At 44.2% G+C, this 19,635-nt stretch overlaps 1 protein-coding gene across 27 annotated transcripts in view; it reads left to right on the top strand.

Annotated features, from left to right (window-relative positions):
- The first annotated feature begins 10,195 nt into the window (after nucleotides 1-10,195).
- Nucleotides 10,196-19,635, top strand: part of PUM2 (pumilio RNA binding family member 2) — a 122,057-nt gene continuing 112,617 nt past the window's right edge. For 7 of the 27 annotated variants that reach the window (XM_032774126.2, XM_075063642.1, XM_075063644.1 and 4 more), the window contains exons 1-2: nucleotides 13,876-14,023; nucleotides 19,194-19,578. In XM_032774126.2, coding sequence (XP_032630017.1) covers nucleotides 13,959-14,023; nucleotides 19,194-19,578 — 450 coding nt within the window. In that variant the 5' untranslated portion in view covers nucleotides 13,876-13,958. Of the gene's footprint in view, nucleotides 10,424-13,875; nucleotides 14,024-19,193; nucleotides 19,579-19,635 lie in introns of those variants that run through there. The other 20 variants (XM_032774132.2, XM_075063647.1, XM_075063652.1 and 17 more) reach the window with 11 other exon arrangements.

Genomic DNA, 19,635 nt, shown 5'->3' on the forward strand with positions numbered 1-19,635 from the left:
CAGTGACATTAATACCTACCGTATTTATTAGATGGGTTACGAGGGTCAATCTGCTAATATTTCTACTTCTAAGATTCTAAGAAAAAGGGCATCATATAGGTATTGTTATAAATATTTTTATTCTAATTTAGGCCCCAGTCTTAAGTCTCTGGTCCTGCAAAGATTCAGGCTATGTCTACACTGCCACAGTAAGACAATCTACGCTATGCAACTCCAGCGAGGTGAATAACATAGCTGGAGTCGACGTACCTTAGGTCGAGTTACCGTGGAGTCTGCACCACGGGGGGTCAACGGGAGAAACTCTCCCATCAATTTACCTTACTCTTCTCGTTGAGGGTAGAGTACAGGGGTCGAATGGAGTGCAATCTGCTGTCGATTTGACGGGTCTTCACGAGATCCACTAAATCGACCACCGGTGGATCAATCTCAGAGCGTTGATCCCGGCTGTAGTGCAGATGTAGCCTTAGGCACAGGCTTTTTTTTATTTATGTGAATAGTCTAAGGGTATGTATATGCTATGAAATTAGGTCAAATTTATTTAAGTCGACGTTTAGCCTCCGATTTAACAAAGTCGATGCTGCATGTCCCCACTATGTACATTCCGTTGGCAGAGCGCATCCTCGCTACCATGGCTAGCATCAACTCACGGAGTGATACACTGTGGGCAGCTATCCCACAGTTCCTGCTGCTGATTGGAATTCTGAGTTAGGCTCCCAACGCCTGATGGGACAAAAACATTGTTGTGGGTTGTTTTGGGTACATGTCGTCAGCCTCCCATGATGCATTTGCCTCCTCTCTCCATCCATCCCTGAAAGCAATGGCAAAAAATCATTTTTGAGCCTAAGCCTGGGTTACCTGTGCAGATGCCATAGCATGGCAAGTATGGACCCCACTCAGCTGTACACTGTTGTTGTGAGCATCTGCAAACACCTCGTACATTGTCCTGCGGTATTTGCAGAGCCTAGCCAAGAGCCGCTGCATGGAAGAATGTGATGCTACACAAATAGTCATGCTGGAAGCCATGGAAAGGAGTAATTTGCACATGCTAGCAGCAGCAGCCGGGCTTGTTGACATGGTGGAAAACCGCTCCTGGGCCCAGGAAACATGCACAGACTGTTGGGACTGTGTAGGTATGCAAGTATGGGATGAGGAGCAGTGGCTGCATAACTTTTGAATGCGTAAGGCCTCTTTCATGGAACTTTGCGAATTGCTTTCCCCAGCCCTGAAGCACAGAAATACCAAAATGAGACCTGCTCTGACAGTTGAGAAGAGAGTAACAATAGCCCTGTGGAAGCTTGCAGCGCCAGACAGCTACTGGTCAGTCGGGAATCACTATGGAGTGGGTAAATCTACCGTGGGGGCTGCTGTGATCCAAGTAGCCAGGGCAATCAATTCACTTCTGCTAAGTACGGTAGTGACTCTGGGAAATGTGCAGGACATAGTGGATGGCTTTGCTGCGATGGGGTTCCCTAACTGTGGTGGGGCAATAGACGGAGCACGCATCTCTATATTGGCACCAGACCACCTTGCCAAAGAGTACATAAACTGCAAGGGGTACTTCTCAACGGTGTTGCAAGAGCTAGTGGATCACAAGAGCCATTTCACTGACATCAACGTGGGACGGTCAGGAAAGGTACATGATGCGCGCATCTTTAGGAACTCCGGTCTCTTCAGAAAGCTGCAAGAAGGAACTTTCTTCCAAGACCGAAAAATTACCATTGGTGATGTTGAAATGCCAACAGTTATCTTTGGAGACCCATCCTACCCCTTGCTCCCATGGCTCATGAACGTGTACACAGGCAGCCTGGACAGCAGTAAGGAGCAGTTCAACCATAGGCTGAGCAAGCGCAGAATGGTGGTAGAATGTGCCTTTGGACGTTTAAAGGGACACTGGCACAGTTTACTCACTAGGTTAGACCTCAGCAAAAACAATATTCCCATTGTTGTTGCTGCTTGCTGTGTGCTCCATAATATCTGTGAAAGGAAGGGGGAAAAGTTTCTGGCGGGGTGGGGGGTTGAGGTAGATCGCCTGGCTGCCAATTATGAGCAGCCAGACACCAGGGCAATAAGAAGAGCACATCCAGGTGCACTGCGTCTCTGAGAGGCTTTGAAAACAGTTTCATGAATGACCCAACACTGATGTGACAGTTCTGTGTGTTGTTCCTTACCAAGCTGCCGCCTTTTTTTGCATGTATCGCCCTGTAAACTAAACCCTGACCAACCACAGTGTGCACAGTGAATAAAGAGCCTCTTGTCCTCAATCCATGCATTTTTGTTTATGCTAACAAATGCTGAACAGAGACATCAATGAATAGCAAAGATAACCTGGGTCTAAGGACCTGATAACACAGGGGAGAAGGGGCAAGGGACATGTAGCTTATTACAATTGCACTGTCTAGCAGTCACAGCTGTGGAAATGAGAGCCTTCTGCTCCATGAGGCATTCAATGGAGTTGAGTTCAAGGGATAATGGAGCTTTCCTCCCTCCCCACATTCTAGGATGTCTGGGAGAGGAGGATATGGAACTTGGTGAGGAGAGCAGCGGGTTCATCATTGGGTGCAGCGGGACTCTAAGGTTTAGCTACCTTTCCTGCACCTCAACCAGATGCCTCAACATGTCTGTGTGCTCCTCCATAAGCAGCAACATCTCCTCTTGCGTGTTACGCTCTTGTTCCCTTCATGTTTTCATACCCTCTGGGTCGTTGCTTGTGCTCTCTGACAGTGTAAGCCTGCATGCATTCAGTTGGGCCCTGTCAGTCTCAGAGGAATGCATCAAATCACAGAATATATCTTTGCTAATCTGGGACAGCCTTTGTGCGGGTGTGGTGGAAGCACCCATAGACAAGGTTGCGGCTGCAAGGAAAAAAACACTACAAGGGAACATAATATGGTTGAAAACAGGTTAACTTGCAATGAATGAAACACTTCACAACAGTAAATACATTCCCTGAGGTACACGGCCACATTTTGTCTTTTAAAAGAAGCACCTACCAGTAAGGTACAACAAATGGCCGAGGACTGGGCAGCAGATTTTGGTTTGCAGGCAGGCATGGTAAGAACACAAGAAAGGGTAAGTGTCAGGGCACACCTGGGGACATTTTTTGGTAGGGAAACTCTTGGCACATTGTAGTGGGCCGGTGTGGCTCCCCTCCTCCCCGGAGAGGGTCGAGCCCTGCTGGAGGCCAAAGTGGGTGGAGCTATGGAGCTCTGAGCCCGCCCCTCTAAGGGTCAGGCGGCGACCCGGAACTATAAAAGTCGGCCCTCAGAGCTCAGTCAGGCCCCAACAGCCGGAGAGATCAGACGTACCTCAGGGAGCTCGAGACTGGAAGACTCCGGCGACCCAAGGGGAGCCACCCAGACTGGCTGGAGCTCCCCTGCACCCGCTACCTGGAGGAGCTGCCTGAGCTTCCCCGCGGGGGCTACCAGGAGGAGCTGCCTGAGCTTCCTCATGCTCGCTATTTGGAGGAGCTGCTGGAGCCTTCCCGCGCTCACCATCTGGAGGAGCTGCTGGAACTTCCCCGTGCTCGTTACCCAGAGGAGCTGCCGGAGCTTCCTCGTGCCTGCTACCCAGAGGAGCCATCGGAGCTTCGCCGCCCTTGCTACCTGGAGGAGCCGCCAGCGCTACCCTGGCCTGACTATCTCGAGGAACTCCCAGACCTACCACCCAGCCCCGGTCGCGATGAGCCTATACTCGTGGACCCTTCAGAGGCCGACGTTAGGACCCAGGTAAGTCCCGAGGGGGAGTACGGAAGCAGCCCGGGGGCAGCCGAACCCAGTCCGGCTGCGGAGTTGCCGGAGCCTATGTCAGTGTGTTGCGGCCAGGATCCCCACTGACTGACCAGCAGAGCGACAGCTGCTGTTAGGGCCCCGGGCTGGGACGCAGTGGAGTGGGAGGCCTGTGTCCCCCCTGACACCCCACTCCGGGGTGGCAGACTCCCCCTCTCCCTGGCCTGAGGAGGCCGATAACTGTTATTGTTGCTCAGCCCTGACAGAAGGCCTGAGCTTACTGACTCTGTGCTTGCTGTCCACCCTGATGTAGGGCCCGGCGCCTCGTGGTTGTTTTGGCTCCGCCCTGCCGGAGGGCCTGAGCCCCTCGCCTGCTGGGCAGACAAGTACCGCCAGGACCGCCGGGCTAGTTTCCCGGACCAACTGGAGTGGGCCGGCGTGGCTCCCATCCTCCCCGGAGAAGTTCGAGCCCTGGCACCACACGTGTACACACATAAACAGGCTTTTCCAGGGAGCACCCTTTGCATAGCTGGATCAGCCACCACTGTATCCCAATTGTTTACCTCAGATTAAGCATTAAACACAATTGCATTTAACCTCTGTAGTGTGATTACAAGCGTGCACTCACCAGAGGTGCCTTCCTTGCCAACATGCTCCCACAGCAATAGGCCCTGGGAGGGGATTGGCTCCAGAGTTAGGAAAAGGTTCTGGCTATTGGGGAGAATGGATTCTCCACTTGCCTGCTGCGAATTCTCCTCCTCTTCCTCATCAACAGGTTCCTTCTCATTGTTGCCTGTGGCCGCCTGGGGTACCTGGGAGATATCCATGGAGAGTGTTGGGGTACTGGTGGGGTCCCTGCTTAAATCGTATACAGCTGCTCATAGAAGCGGCATATCTGTGGCTCAGAACCAGAGCAACTGTTCGCCTCCCTTGTCTTCTGGTACGCTTGCCTGAGCTCCTTTATTTTCATGAGGCACTGCTATGTGTGTGTCTGGTGTAGCCTTTGTCCTCCCATGCCCTGTGCAATTTTGGCATAGATGTCAGCTTTCTTCTGCTAGTTCGAAGCAGGGCCGCACAGAGGAGGGGGCAATTTGCCCCGGGCCCCGCAGGGGCCCCCACGAGCCCTGGCCGAGAATCCCTTCCCTGGCTAGAGGCACCTTTTTAATTTTTATTCACCCAGCGGCAGACCGAGTCTTTGATGGCATTTTGGCGCCGGGTCCTTCACTCGCTCTGGGTCTTCAGGGGCACTTTGGTGGCAGATCCTTCAGTGCTGCCAAAGATGCAGAGCAAGTGAAGGACCCTCTGCCGCCAAAGACTCAGAGTGGCCACAGCGGGTGGTGCTTTTTTTTATGTCCGCTTCCCCGCTTTGCCCCAGGCCCCCTGAATCCTCTGGGCAGCCCTGGTTCGAAGTCCTGCTTGCACAGACTCTTCTCCCCACACAGCAGTCAGATCCAGTGTCTTCTGTATACTGCATGCTGGAGCACCTTTGCAGCCCTGGGCAGGCATGGTCAGCTGTGCTGGTGACCTCTCCACGCTGATCAAACAGAAAATGAAATTCAGAAGTTCCCAGGGCTTTTCCTGTGTACCTTGCTGAAGTGCAGTGGAGTTGAAAGTGTTGTCCAGAGCAGTCACATTGGAGCACTCTGGAACACCTCCCAGAGGCCAATCCCGCCGAATTACACAGCGTTGTGTCTACCCTACCCCTAATTCGACCCAGGAAGGTTGAATCTAGCGGTACATCTCTCGCTGCGGTGGACTGGCATTGATTTTAGGAGCCCTTTAGGTCAGCGGAGAGGGCTCGGTAGTGTAGACATGCACATTATAAATTCGACCTAACGCGGCATGTGTAGACCAGGCCTTACTGAAGTCTAAGGGACTACTCACATGCTTTAAGTTAAGCACTGCATAAGTCTTTGCAGGATCAGAGCCTTCAGTTGTAAGCTTCTTGGAAAAGGGAGAGAAGCTTTCATCTGGTTTGTGTGCCCCCAAGCAGATGACACACTTGAGTATTTTCCCTCTTTTAATCACCTCCATCAGTTAGCAGACAATACATTGATGGCAGAAACAAATGCTCTTATTATCAAAATGGTTATATTCATTACCTAGGCTATTTCTTTGAACTTCCAGTGCTTTTTAATAGGGACTAAGATAAGAATACTTATCTACTTATTATTCTTGTTTTTTATACAATATGCACAGGAATCAAATTGAAACTAATCTTATTTACACTTCAGCTATACTGTGTATTAGGTGCACTATGTGATTTTGATGGTGTAGGCTCATCTTGAAGAGCTACTGCATTAACAATTCACTAACTGAATCAGAGAAAATTATAGTCCTATTGAGACATCTATTATCTAAAAAAAGACAAGATTATAGTTGCTCAACTGTGAACAAGGTGGAATCATCTGAGGCCAAGCAATACAAAATCTGAAAGCCAGCTGTTATCCCTGCTTTGGGTCCACATTCGCATTCACAAAATGATGTCATTAGCTACTCACAATGAATTAAAAAGAATAGCTGTCTCTGACTGTTGTGATGCTGAAGTATGTTTATTATGTATATCCATTTATATCACAGGCTATTAAGGGGAACTGAGTTACTCAGGAACAAAAGTTGGCCAACAAGGGAAATCAGTGTTCCTGGTTCAGTCCGCAGCCTATGCTCTGCACTACTGCAAAGGATATTTATTTGTGGTAATGTCATTGGTGACAATGCTTAGGTTACAGTTGTACACTTACCACATGGATCTTTCACTTAAAACTTTTGCAGTACACCGTTATCCTGCCTACTTATCCAAAAACAGAAATAATGTTTAGGGGGCAATGGACAACTAATTAAACCTTACAGCAGCCTGTACATTTATAAAAAAGTTAAATATTATCAGTCTAATATATGACTACTATGAAAGCATTGTCATTTAGTTGTGACTCTTCTATGGATTTTAAATATAAACATTGTAATTGTTATCTCTTTTGACCCAAGCCGCTAGCAAAAATTTGGAATCTTGTAGGTTCTTCCAGTGAGGAGGAGAAACTGATGATGGAGTCTAGTACCTTTTGATGCAATCTTGTTTATTTATAAAGAATATACAAAGTTTTGTTTCTCTGAACACAGACAGAAGGAACCAAAATAAGAGGAGATATTTTCTTTCCTCACAGACCCAAACTCCTTTCAGCCAGCAACCCTAAAAAGCTTTCTCTCTAGGCTTTTCTCAGGGTTGTGCTACCAGCTGCTTGTTCAGGCTGTGACTCTTTCTGTTCCTTCTCTCTCTCTCCTGCTTCTCACCCACACCCACGCATGCCCTTACCCAAACAATGCCCAGCCAAAACTCCTCTGCCCACATGGTTCAAATTCCTGAGTGGACTCACATATGCCTGTGTTTTAGGTGGGAGGTTGCTTAACATGAAGGGCGGTGGTTACACCTCACACATAACAACAAGGTGTAACCCAGCCCCTATTTATTTATTTATTTAATTTATTGTATTTGTATTATTTTATCAGTGTGCCTAGGTGTCCTAGTCATGGACCAGGACCCCATTGTGGTAGGCACTGTACAAACACAGCACAAAAAGACAGTTCCTGCTCGAAAGATCTTACAATCTAAGAATAAGAGAAGAGATGATCGCTAGATACAGATGCACAGATGGGGGAGCACAAGGAAACAGTGAGACAATATTGATACTCATGATAAGCTGTGGTCTCAGCACATCAGCAGCTTAACTATTGTCATGTTTTTTTTTATAGGCATCATGGCGAAGGAGAGTTTTAAGGAGAGATTTGAAGGAGGATAATACATGAGTTTTGCAGATGTTTATGGCGGACTCCTTCCAAGTGTGAGGGGTAGAATGGGAGAAAACACAAATATGCTTCTTTGAAAATTTAACAAGTGGGCAATGGAGGCTGGTATCACGAGCCAATTGGAAACCCTTTTGACAGTGGATGAGAAATTATAGGTAGAGTAGGGATAGGCTGTGAAGAGCATTGAAAGTGAAGACCAGTAATTGATGCAAGAGAGAAAAGGCAGTGAGAGAAAAGATATAAAAAGAGGGGTGATTTGACCTAAGTGAAAGACTATGAAAATGATCTTTTAAGCAGCATTCTGAATGGATATGAGCGGAGCAGGGTTGCATTTGTTAAGGGCAGAGAGAAGGATGTTGTAGTTATCAAGACATGAGACAATGAAAGCTGTGTGAATGGATAGGAAAGGTGGTATTTTAGAGATGCTATGCAGAAAGAATCTGCAAGATTTTGACATAGCCTGAATGTGATGACCTAGAGAGGTCTGAGTTGAGGATGATGGCCAGGTTAACACACAGCCATCACCCACTATGATGACGGTAAACAGGCATCATTTGTTTCGTACCGCTATATGTTGCATTCAGCTGCAGGTCCAACATATGAAATACTAATTGACTCTATTCCTACAGCTATGTATCTTGTTGATGATGCTGATACACAGTGAGAGAACCGAATAAAGTAAAACCGGGTTGATGAGTGATTCATAAGAAATCCCTGGAGAGTGCTTGGGAAACCATTATCAATTATTAATGCCTTAACATTTATATCCTAACATTTTTATTAAGTAGCTCAAAAATGGATTGATATCAAATTAAACTATTAATAAGTACCTTTAAGTTTCCCTTCAGCACAAAACCAGGAGTGGCTTTTTTTTTTTTTTTTTTTTTTTTTTTGGTAGTGTGAGCCGAAAGTTTGAATGCTACTCTTAATGTGATAATTAGTTCCCACATTGATTGTCATAGTTTTATTTTTCAAACCAGTTTGTTAATTGATTGCATTTATACATTTTTCTTCTCTTTACGTGTTTTTTGTTTTTTTTTTTAATCCTCCAATACAAAGGACTAGTCAGATCAGGTAGAGATCACATATATTTCTGAAGCTTATGCTGATCAAAAAATACTTAGCACTTACAGGATATAGAACTTCTAAGCATTTGACAAGCATGAGATAATCCTCACAAACGCTATTGTGCAGTAGGAAAGTGGTATTTTCCCAATCTTACAAATGAAGGAACTGAAGGAGAGGTTAGCAGAATATTTTTTAAGTGATCACTAATTTTAGATGCCCCAATTTGAGATGCCGAGGGCCTGATTTTTCAGAGGTGCTGTACTTCAGCCAAAGTTCCCAAATCCTTTCAAAATCTGAGAACTACCTGTAATTTATGCATGTTTGCCTATGGCCCCCAAGAGCTGTTTTCTTTCCTGGAAATGGCCAGAGCATAGCTGTGCTTCTATCATACTACCTTTCCCCTAGCTAGGCCCCCCTGCTTGGAGGGTAGTGCTTTGGAAACCATGGCACTGGTTCTATGCCACCTGGGAAAATCCCCCTCAGCTGGGGAAATCCCCATGTAGCTGGTTAAACTGGCTTTACAGCACTTGGCATCAGTAATAAGGTGGCATTTGGATTGCGATTTGGGGCCACTGGTAGTCACGTGAGTAATAGTTGAAAGAGTGGATGTGTTGACATCCAACATTGGATTATCAATATGTTTTCAGTGCTTAAACAGGTTTCAGCTTTGTCAGGGATTGGCACTTCTCTGTTTTTTACTAGATTTTGTAAAATGCTATGCGTGTAGCTATAAAAGTGAGCTTTTTTCCCCTGTATATTGCATCTTTAAATTTCCAAGAACTCTCTGGGTTTGCTGCAACTGATTATAGAATAGGCACACATTTTCTTCTTTCATGGAGGCTGTACTCATTGTTCCTTTTTTTTATCTAAAAGTAGTTAGACTGAAAATACATACTTGTTCAACATGTATGGAAAAAAATATTGCAAATATCAGTGAATCTTCTCTTTACTGATGTTTTGGTTAGAGGGTCGATTTGATATATGGATCACATCTATGTGTGTCATGCTGCTTGAGATTATGGTGACCAGGCAGCAAATGTGAAAAAATGGGATGGGGGTGAGGGCTAATAGGAACCCATACAAGAAAAAGACCCAAAAATTGGGACCGCCTTATAAAAGCAGGACATCTGGTCACCCTACATGAGATAAAGAACTAGTAGTGAGATGAAATCATCTTTTCTCATGAAACCATAAATTCAGAATGCTTTGAGGATTGACCCATCAAAGCTGGTTTAGCCTCTACAGCAGTTGTAGGACAGGGATTCACCCCTTGTAGCACAGCCTAGTCCTGTTTGGTGAGGTGTGGGTTTTCATTATTAATATTGTTGTTGTAATTAATGTCTTTCCTTCAATGACTACTTGCATCACTATCCGTGGACTCGAGCGGGATGAGGCCCTAAAACATTGTCCCATCCCACGCGGTGCAGAAAGGATAGAACAATGAGGTGCTTGCAATTCCGTGTTTGGAACGTCGCCGCCACTACGACCTCCTCTCTTCCCACCCCTCACGCAGGGCCGCTGGGAGGGAACATCAAAGCGCGCGCAGATGCCGCGCCAACGCCGGTGATTGGCGCGCGGCGGAAGGGCCTCGAGAGTTCCTGCTGCCCGCCCCTTCTCCGTCCCGGCCACAGCGCGCCTGCGCAGTGGGGGTTGCTGTTCTGAGTGTGTGTGGGTCTCTCTCGCCATGTTGTTGTGAGTCTCTGGCGGCTCAGGTGGGGGGGAGGGGAGGAAGGAGAGACCCGGAGGTGGGGGCAGGCGGCGGGGACAGGGGTGTTCCAGGGCCCTGTCCGGCTCCGTTCCAGGGAGCAGCGCCGCCAGCCAGCCCGTGAGTATCTCGGGGGCCGGGCTAGGCCAGGCCAGGCCGCAGGGGAGCCCCCTTTTGTCTCGGGGGCCATGTTGTGTCTGGTAACCCAGCTGGTCGGGGCCTGGTCGAGGGTGGCTGCCCTCTCCCCTGCCTTTGTGCCTCTCCGCTTGGGCTCTTCTCCGGGCCGCTGTAGGGAGCAGCACAAAGGGGGTGGCGGTGAGGAGGGACGGGAGCGGAGGTGTGGGGGGAACAAAGAGGGGGTATATAAGGGGGAGGGGCAGCCTGGGGAAAGGGGGTGTAGGAAGGAAGGGGTGTGTGTCTGGGAGAAGGAGGAGAGTGGGTATTGTGGTGGAGGGCAAGGTATATGTTGTGGTTCGGGGAGTGTTGTGTGGGGGGGGGGGACTGCTGTGTGACCCTTAAAGCACCTTAAGAATGCTAATAACACACACGCGTTTGGTAAGGGCGCTTACTACGCTTTGGGTGAGGTGGGAGGAAAGACTTGGTGGGCAGTTTACACGAAGGGACATGATGGGAGTTAGAAAAAGGAGATTAATTCATGCCTGAAAAACAGATCTGTGGTGGGGAGGGGAAAGGTGGCTAGGAACTGGGAGAGCAGTTCTCACTGAAGTGCACAACTGAGATCAAGACACAGGAAATGTTTTGGAAACGTGAACAAGGTTTTTTTCATTGCTTTCGTAGAGTTTAAGGCCGGAAGGGACCAGTAGATCGTCTAGGCTGATATCACAGGTTATTATATTTCACCTGGTTACTAAGGATAGCTAAGTCTATTTTTTTAAGGGATGTGAGGGTAGGTAGGAGGGCTACATGCATGTTTTATGGTTGATGCCACTCAGTGAAATGTTGGCTTTTATTTTTTTCTTTAATACACTATCTGCACACACAAAATCAGAGAAAACTTTATTGGAAAATATAACCATTGTCACAATACGGAGCGGTTCACATTTTTACTTGATTACTGCTGATTATTTTTAAAAAATATCTTTTAATAGTCATTATACAAGAGATTTTTTGGCTTTGTTGCTATTAAGTTTTGTGTGCACTTCACTTCAAACTATGTCTTTAATTCTGTGAAAGTAAGGTGATACATGTTGAGCATTTTATACCCATCTGGTGTACTAAGCACACTGTACAAAGCAAGCAAAATATCAAAACACTAAAAAATATATTGTACTATGGCATCTTATAGACTAACAGACGTTTTGGAGTGTGAGCACATGCATCTGACAAAGTGGGTGAAAGCTCACGCTCCAAAACGTCTGTTAGTCTATAAGGTGCCACAGGATTCTTTGCTGCATTTACAGATCCAGACTAAGTCGGCTACCCCTCTGATAAAAAATATATTGTTTTACATGGTGGTGTGGTTTAGAGGTTTTTATCAAGGGAATTTGGGATGTGTCATTACTACCAAGTGATAAAGGCATGCATGAGTTTTATGTATCACTGCAAACGAGTGCCCATAAAACCTTTATACCAAACATTTGTGCATTCTCTATATGTTACATATTAACAAATGGTTTTTGGAAACATGTGTCCTAATTATTTTATTTGTGGTCCTTTTTGTGTCCCACAACTGAACAGTTAGTCTCTTTTTAATTATGATTCAAACTACGTAGGCCTTGGAGAGAGAGGAAAATGAAAATAAACACATTTTTGAAATCTCTAAATATACCTAAAATGCCCTTTTTAAAAAAATACATAGTGCTGTTAATTTTGATATCTGGGGGTTTTTAATGTCTCTATGCTTCTTTATCTTCCTGGGTTTAGAAACAGGTATTGTGCATATTGTTGGAAAGCTGGATCTCTTATTTTTGCTATGGTATAAAGAGGTATTGGATCTTAAAACTTTTACTGGTCCTTAACTGAATATTGTACCTTTGCAAATATTTTTGGGTAGGTGAAGGTGGTGAGGAAATTAGGATGGGGGAAGATTGAATTCTGTAGCAGTTTTTATTTGTTTTGTTTTTTAAACAAAGCATCTAGCAGCTGCTGGAAAATGCTCAAGGGTTTGGAAAGTTAGAAGTAGTCCCAGAGATAGACCTAATGGGCAAATACAGGTAAGGAAGTGCTTGATAAATGCAGTTTTATCACATGGTTCTTCAGTTTATTGCATGAATATCATCTATGTGTATACATGTGCTAGTTTAATCTTTATAATTTTTCTTCCTGTTTTTTGGTGGGAGGGAAGCAATAGAATGGTGGCTAGGCAATTACAATAATGAAAAGTGAGAAACAGTTATCCATTGTAATGTTTATCAGTAGTGCAAAAATTTTGAGGTGTTTGACCAGGAAGAATACAATTGACTTCCCTTAAATGTTAGCTGCAGTGAAATGTAGTATAGCTAATACGTTTTCATTGGTAGAGAAAAAAGATCATTTTTCCTTGTCCTGGGGAAAAAAAATAAGTTTTAATGTAGGGTTGCAATATATATTTAAGATTGGTGTTTATTGCCTGATTGTAATATATTGAACAATAAGTAACTTCTTTCCCATTTGTTTATTTGTGCAAGAGAGATTCTGGACATATTGGAGGACAGCATTAGCAGGGAGTTAGACTCATTTCCAGGTTTTCAAGTTAACTTAGTAGCATTTTTCATGTTTTGCTCTTGTCCAATTTTCTCCCTGTCTAGGTGTGCATGTATGTGTGTACTAATGCTGTGCGTACAGAACTTTCTAAAATGCTTTATCTTGAGAACTCAAGTCTCTGCTTTGTACAGTTGTTTCTGAAATGTTAAGAGGTCCCAAAAGCTGGGACCAGATGATATGGGATGTTTTGCTTGATAATTTCCCTGTTCTGTTAGTTTCCTCTGAAGTGTCTGGCACTGGCCACTGTCAGAAGACAGGATACTGAGCTATAGGTGAACCATTGGCCTGACCCTGTATGGCCCTTCTTAAGAACATAAGTTGTTAGATGGACAGTGGTTAACTTTTTCATTATTCGTATTCACATACATTGATGCCTTCTTTCTGGTGTACAGGATTATGTAAAGTGTCATTCTTGATTGCAATAAAAATTCCTAAATATTATTCTTGGTGTTATGCTGAGGTATGAGGTGGTGAGGAAGTCTGCAATATTACTTTTTAAATGTAACAAAGATATTGGCACTTATATTTTCTTAGGGGAAGAAAACAGACCTTTCATTTCTTAATGAAAACTGCTAAAGTGACCATATAAGAAAGTGTGATGGATAGGTCATTTAGATACTAGTTGGGTTGTATAAGCTGTGTTCATAGGCGTGAGATATATAAGTTGCTCTTTCTGTTTCTGTTCTCTTTATATAAAAAAAAAAAAAGGTTGAAAAATCCAGGGTGAAGTTTTTCCACCCATAACACAACTATTTTCTTGCTTACTCTACACAATGCAACCATTCCAGCATTGTCACTAAGCCAGTACCCAAACTCTGTGAAATGGAATAAGAAGTCCATCACTGAAAGGCTTGTTTTCTCCTCCTGTAACAACAAGTTTAAGTTTGCCTAGTGCCTTTTAATAACAATGTTTCAAGGCACTTCCTGGTAATATAGTAGAAATACTATGCAGCTGTATGTTTATAAAAATACCTTCCGATCATACACAGTTTACTCAGGTTCTCTGTGTGATTTCGAATAGGTATGTATAAAATCTTTCCTTTCCGCTAATAGCTTGAGATTTTTATTTTACAGGGGGCCTTTGTTTATGTCCCCTTCAGAATTTGTCAGTATAGATCAGTTGGCAGTATTTCCCAGTCTGGAGTGTGAGATATCTAGATGATGAATCAAAACCAGGTCTTATCTGTAGATGTATAATTAAGGTGTCCATTTTGTTATCTATCAGTTGATATTGAGGCTCCGATGAATTATCCATTCTGGAAGTGGCTCTCGGAAGCTAATATGTACATGTTGGAGACATGGTGAGGTGAAAGTTATGAGATGACCATCCTGGGTGTTGAAAGAGCAATATAAAGCTCTCTGAAGTGCAGCAGCTGCAAAATTATTGAATCCATGATATGTGCAGGACTCTTATCAAATAGAATTTGCAAGAATACGTCCAAAACAAAATATTGTGACTTTGACACGCTCCCTGTTCAATATAAATAGGGTCCTACCAAATTGACGGCCATGAAAACCGTGTTGCAGACCATGAATCTGGTTTCCCCCCATGAAATCTGGTCTCTTGTGTACTCTTACCCCATGGTATACAGATTTAATGGGGGAGACCAGCATTTCTCAAATTGGGGGTCCTGACCAAAAAAGGAGTTGCAGGGGTATCACAAGGTTATTTTAGAGAGAGTTGTGGTATTGCTACTCTTACTTTTGCACTGCCGTCAGAGCTGGGTGTTTCCTTAAAGTGACAGCTGTTGGCCAAGCACACAGCTCTAAAGACAGTGTCCAGCCAGCAGCAGTGCAGAAGTAAGGGTGGCTATACCATGCTACCCCTACTTCTGCGCTGCTGCCTTCAGAGCTGAGCAGCTGGAGGGTGGCAGCTGCTGACTGAGGAACCATCTCTGCAGGCAGCAGTGCAGAAGTAAGAGTGGCAATACCATACACTGCCTTCCTTATTTTCGTGCTGCTGCTGGTGGCAGCTCTGCCTTCAGAGCTGGGCTCCCAGCCAGCAGTCGCTGCTCTCCAGCTGCCCAGCTCTGAAGGCAGCACGACCGCCTGCAGCACAGCAGAAATAAGGGTAGCAGTACCACCAACCCCCCCTCTCCCTCCCTCCACACACAATAACCTTGCAAACCCCCCACAATTCCTTTTTGGGTCAGGCCCCTACAATTACAACACTGTGACATTTCAGATTTAAATAGCTGATATCATGAAATTGAGGATTTTTTAAATCCTATGCTGTGAAATTGACCAAAATGCACTGTGAATTTGATAGGGCCCTAAATATAGATGGTCATATTAATATCACATATTGTAGCACAAATATATTTTAATCAACATATATGATACTGTGATTTTTCCTTACAAATTGGAGTTGGTAATCTGTTGAAAATTTTCACAATTTCATCAAATATTTCCAAATACAGTCGGGCCTCAGTTTACATGGTGGTTACATTCTTTGAAAAACACTGTGCAAATAGAAATCGCTTTAAAAGATACCAAAGGTCTGTGGGGAAATAAGGTTTTAGGTTCCAGGCTCACAAGATGACCTCCCTAATTTATTGAATACAGGTTTTAAATTAAAAAAAAATAATAATGAAATTTAAACTTATTAACCTTTACTGATGTTAAGGATGAACTTGATATGATGCTGATGCTGTTGAGGTCAGAACTCCGAGGGTTCATCTGGGGTGTCTGGGGAGGCCAGGGCGTGTGGAGCAGTAGCGTAGCCAGGACACGTGAGTGAATGGGCATGACTGGAGAGAGAAGGCAGGAGGGATGGGGTCACAACTAATTGACCGTGCAAAACTGAAACTGTGCCAAAAAAAAAAAAAAAAAAAAAACATGTAAATTGTGGCCTATACAGTCAGAACTCGATTTACACAGTATTTTTTTTGCACGATTTCAGTTATGCACAATCAAATTAATTGTAACCCTTTATTTTTGTACATGGTATGGATTCACTTTTATACAGTGCAGTGCGGTCACCAAGATGCAAGGTCAGTGGCATAGCCAGGATGGGACACTTCGATGGGCCTTGGCTTTAGCTGTGTGGGCAATCATGGAGATGGGGGAGGGGAGGCTGCCTCCCCTCACCCCCTCCAGCTGGTTTTGCAGGGGGCGATGGACACTCTGGCTAGGGTACTGGCAATCCCAGGGGGGCACCCAGGGAGTGGGATCGGGGTGCAGGGGCTTACCCTGCTCCACCTGACACTCCTGCTGGGAAGCAGGGTCGGGGCCTCGCCTATCGCCACCCAGCTCTCCTGCTGGTGAGTGGGGTTGGGGCGCAGGGTCTTACCCCACTCACCAATGCTCGTGCCGGGGAACAGGATCGGGGCGCGGGTTAGCCCCGTTCTGCCCACCAAGTGCTCCTGCTGGGGATCAGGGTCGGGGTGCAGGAGTTTACCCCACTGCACCCAGCACTCTTGCTTCTCTGCCCCCGTCATGCCCGCCCACCCAAGTGTCCTGACCTGGCTACGCTACTGCTCTACACTCCCTGGCTTCCCCAGACACCCCAGATGAACCCTTGGAGTTCTGACTTCAACAGCATCAGCATTATCATCATATCAAGTTCATCCTTAACATCGATAAAGGTTAGTAGCAATTTCGTTAAAAAAATTTTAATTTTAAAACCTGTATTGGATAAATTAGGGAGATCATCTTGTGAGCCTGAAACCTAAACCCTTATTTCCCATAGACTCTTGGTATCTTTTAAAACAATTTTTATTTGCACAGTGTTTTTTCAAGAATGTAACCACTGTGTAAATCAAGACCCAGCTGTACGTCTACAATTTGACCAGTTCTGGTAAAATTAAATTACTTCTCACTTAGTCAGTGCTAGAGAAGGTATTGGAGAAATGGACAGATACAAATTACTGCACTAACTGGCTTTGTGTTTCCATTGTAAAAATCTTTGATTTTTCTCTCTCTCTGTGTGGGGAGAGGGGAACAAGGAGACGGTAAAGGTTGACATAGAAAATCTCAGTCCAGAAACTACTTATTAAATGTGAGCTTCCTCACCCAACATTGATATGAGCATAAATGTTTGTTATAAGTATACCAAACTCCTTTTTTTAATTTGGTTACTTGCTTGCTTTATTTATATATAAATAGTATACAAAACTTTAAGGTGGACTAAAGCCTGCTAGTTTTTTAAAAGGGGAAAAAAGTGATGCTGAGGTTCAAATAGAGGCTACTATGCATGTATATTTAGTTTCTTGGAGCCATATTATGCAAATAATTAAATTTTCACAGTCAACATTTTAGCACAGAGCCACTTGGAATGAATTTTGTGAATGTTAGTTAAGAAAAATAAAACTTTTATACATTTTATATCACATTCATAATTTTTTTTAGGCATACTATTAATGTATGGTTACCTTTCCAGTATAGTATATATTTCAAAATTCTTTGTTCTGTGAATATTGCATTGAGGGCTTTGTCATATTGTTGAGCTTGAAGAAGTCACAGAATTCATACCATGTTTGTGGAATGCCATTTGAGTGAAGTAAACAGCTATTGTTGTAATAATAAAACTATATCTAAGTAGCATTTTGTCTAAGAATGGCGATAAAACAATGCATATTCAGTTATAGCAAAAACCTCAATTCCACAGTATGGTATCATTTTTTTTGATGATGATGATTGTACATGGAGGAGGTGTTAACACTGGAAATAAAATATATGTATTTACAGAGGAATTAGAAGCAGTCATGATCTCTTACTGTACACAATTTTATACTTAGAAACTCTATTCTAGGCGAGGAGCTTTCTGCGTATGAGTTTTTTCCATTCAGGTTTTATACTGTTCCTCTTAAGTGATTACAGAGGTATGAAACTTATTGTAACGTTTCCAGACTGTACTTTAAAATGAAAATAACTCTGACCATTTTTGCAGGTGCCATAAATTATTACATTGTAGGATATTTTTGTCTTATGTCTGTGTACTGCTCCTGGTCTCTCTGAATTTCATGTCATTTATTGCTGTATGACTGACAGTACGCTTGATGAAATGGACAAAGTAGAAATCACAAAATCAAAAAAATGTATGATCGCGTTGCCCCCCTCAGAGATTTTGGCAATAAAAACCACAGGAGAGTAGAATGGACTCTCCTGTGGTTTTTATTGCCAAAATCTCTGAGGGGGCAATGTGATCATACATCTTTTTTTTTTTAACTTTGTGATTTCCACTTTGTCCACTTCATTATGAGTATTTTCAGTCTTCCATCAATAAATGTGTGATTGTCAGCTATACTTATTTCAAGCCAGAAAGACAGTTGGCAGACTGATGAAAGATTTCAGGTTCAGATTAAAATTGTGGTCAGTAGGTCAAAATATACTGCCAGTTTGCTCATAGGTGTTTTTAATATGAAATTTGATATTAAAATCTTGCACAACCAGAACAACACTGAACATTTTTCACTTGTGACATATTTGCATGGAGATTTAGAAGTTAGCCTTCCACACTACTTAGGTGAAAGTGTTTTTCATAACCGACAAGCAAAGTTCGTAGCAGAAGGTATAGGGCAGGGTTTCTCGAACAGGGGTCACTACTTGTGTAGGGAAAGCCCCTGGCGGGCTGGGCCGGTGTGTTTATCTGCCCCGTCCGCAGGTCCGGCTGATCGCTGCTTGGGGCCAGTGGGAGCTGCTGGAAGCGGCGCAGGCCGAGGGACTTACTGGCCGCCGCTTCCAGTAACCCTCATTGGCCTGGAACAGTGATCCGCTGCCAGTGGGAGCCACGATTGGCTGGACCTGTGGACAGGGCAGGTAAACACACGGGCCCGGCCTGCCAGGGGCTTTCCCTACACAAGCGGCGACCCCTGTTTGAGAAACCTGTTATAGGGCCAAATATGAAGGAATGTACCTGTCAATTGATATTGTGTGTGTGTTTTTTTTTTTTTTTTTTTTTTTTTTTTTTAAAAGTCACTCAGTTCAAGATCTGAAATTATATTTTGATCAAGGATAGCTACATTAGTATGTTTGGTTCCATACCATGTATTGTCTCAGACAACCCTGCCATCTTAAGTTGATAACAATACTTTAAATTAATTAAATAGAAAAAGCTTAAGCCAACATCTTTGACAAAGTACACTGTTCTTATATAGTCAGGATTTTTTTAAAATCCTAATTATAAGAACTGCATATTTAAAGACATTCATTGGAAAGCCTTTTATGTTATCAAGACTTTTTCTTTTTAGGTTTCTACGTGGAATGAGCATTCCATGTGTCCTCCTAGGCTTGAATGAAGTGGCCTGGCAGGAGACCAGAGGAATGATGCATGCGAACATTGGTCAGGAAGCCAGTGGGGTTGGAATAGGGGTTGCCCCAGCTGGAACAGTAGGTGGAGCAACAGCAGGGCCAGGGCCTGGAACTTCAGGGCCCAGTTCAGGTGGAAACAATCCTCACACCATCCCTACAGCTGCAGTGTCAGGTGCTTTCAGTGTCCAGGTACCCCTCAGTGGACGGTCTCAGGATGATGCCACAGTTGGATATTTCTTCCAGAGGCAGGCTGGTGAGCAGTTGAGTGGCTACTCCAGCAAACATCGCTGGCCCACAGGAGATAGCATTCATGTAGATCATTCGGTAGGTAGCTTTATTTGTTTTTTCATTCAAAAACTTCTCATGTTTCTTCTTAAATCC

Source organism: Chelonoidis abingdonii, chromosome 3 (assembly GCF_003597395.2).
Source record: "Chelonoidis abingdonii isolate Lonesome George chromosome 3, CheloAbing_2.0, whole genome shotgun sequence".
Classification (NCBI taxonomy): Eukaryota; Metazoa; Chordata; order Testudines; family Testudinidae; genus Chelonoidis; species Chelonoidis abingdonii.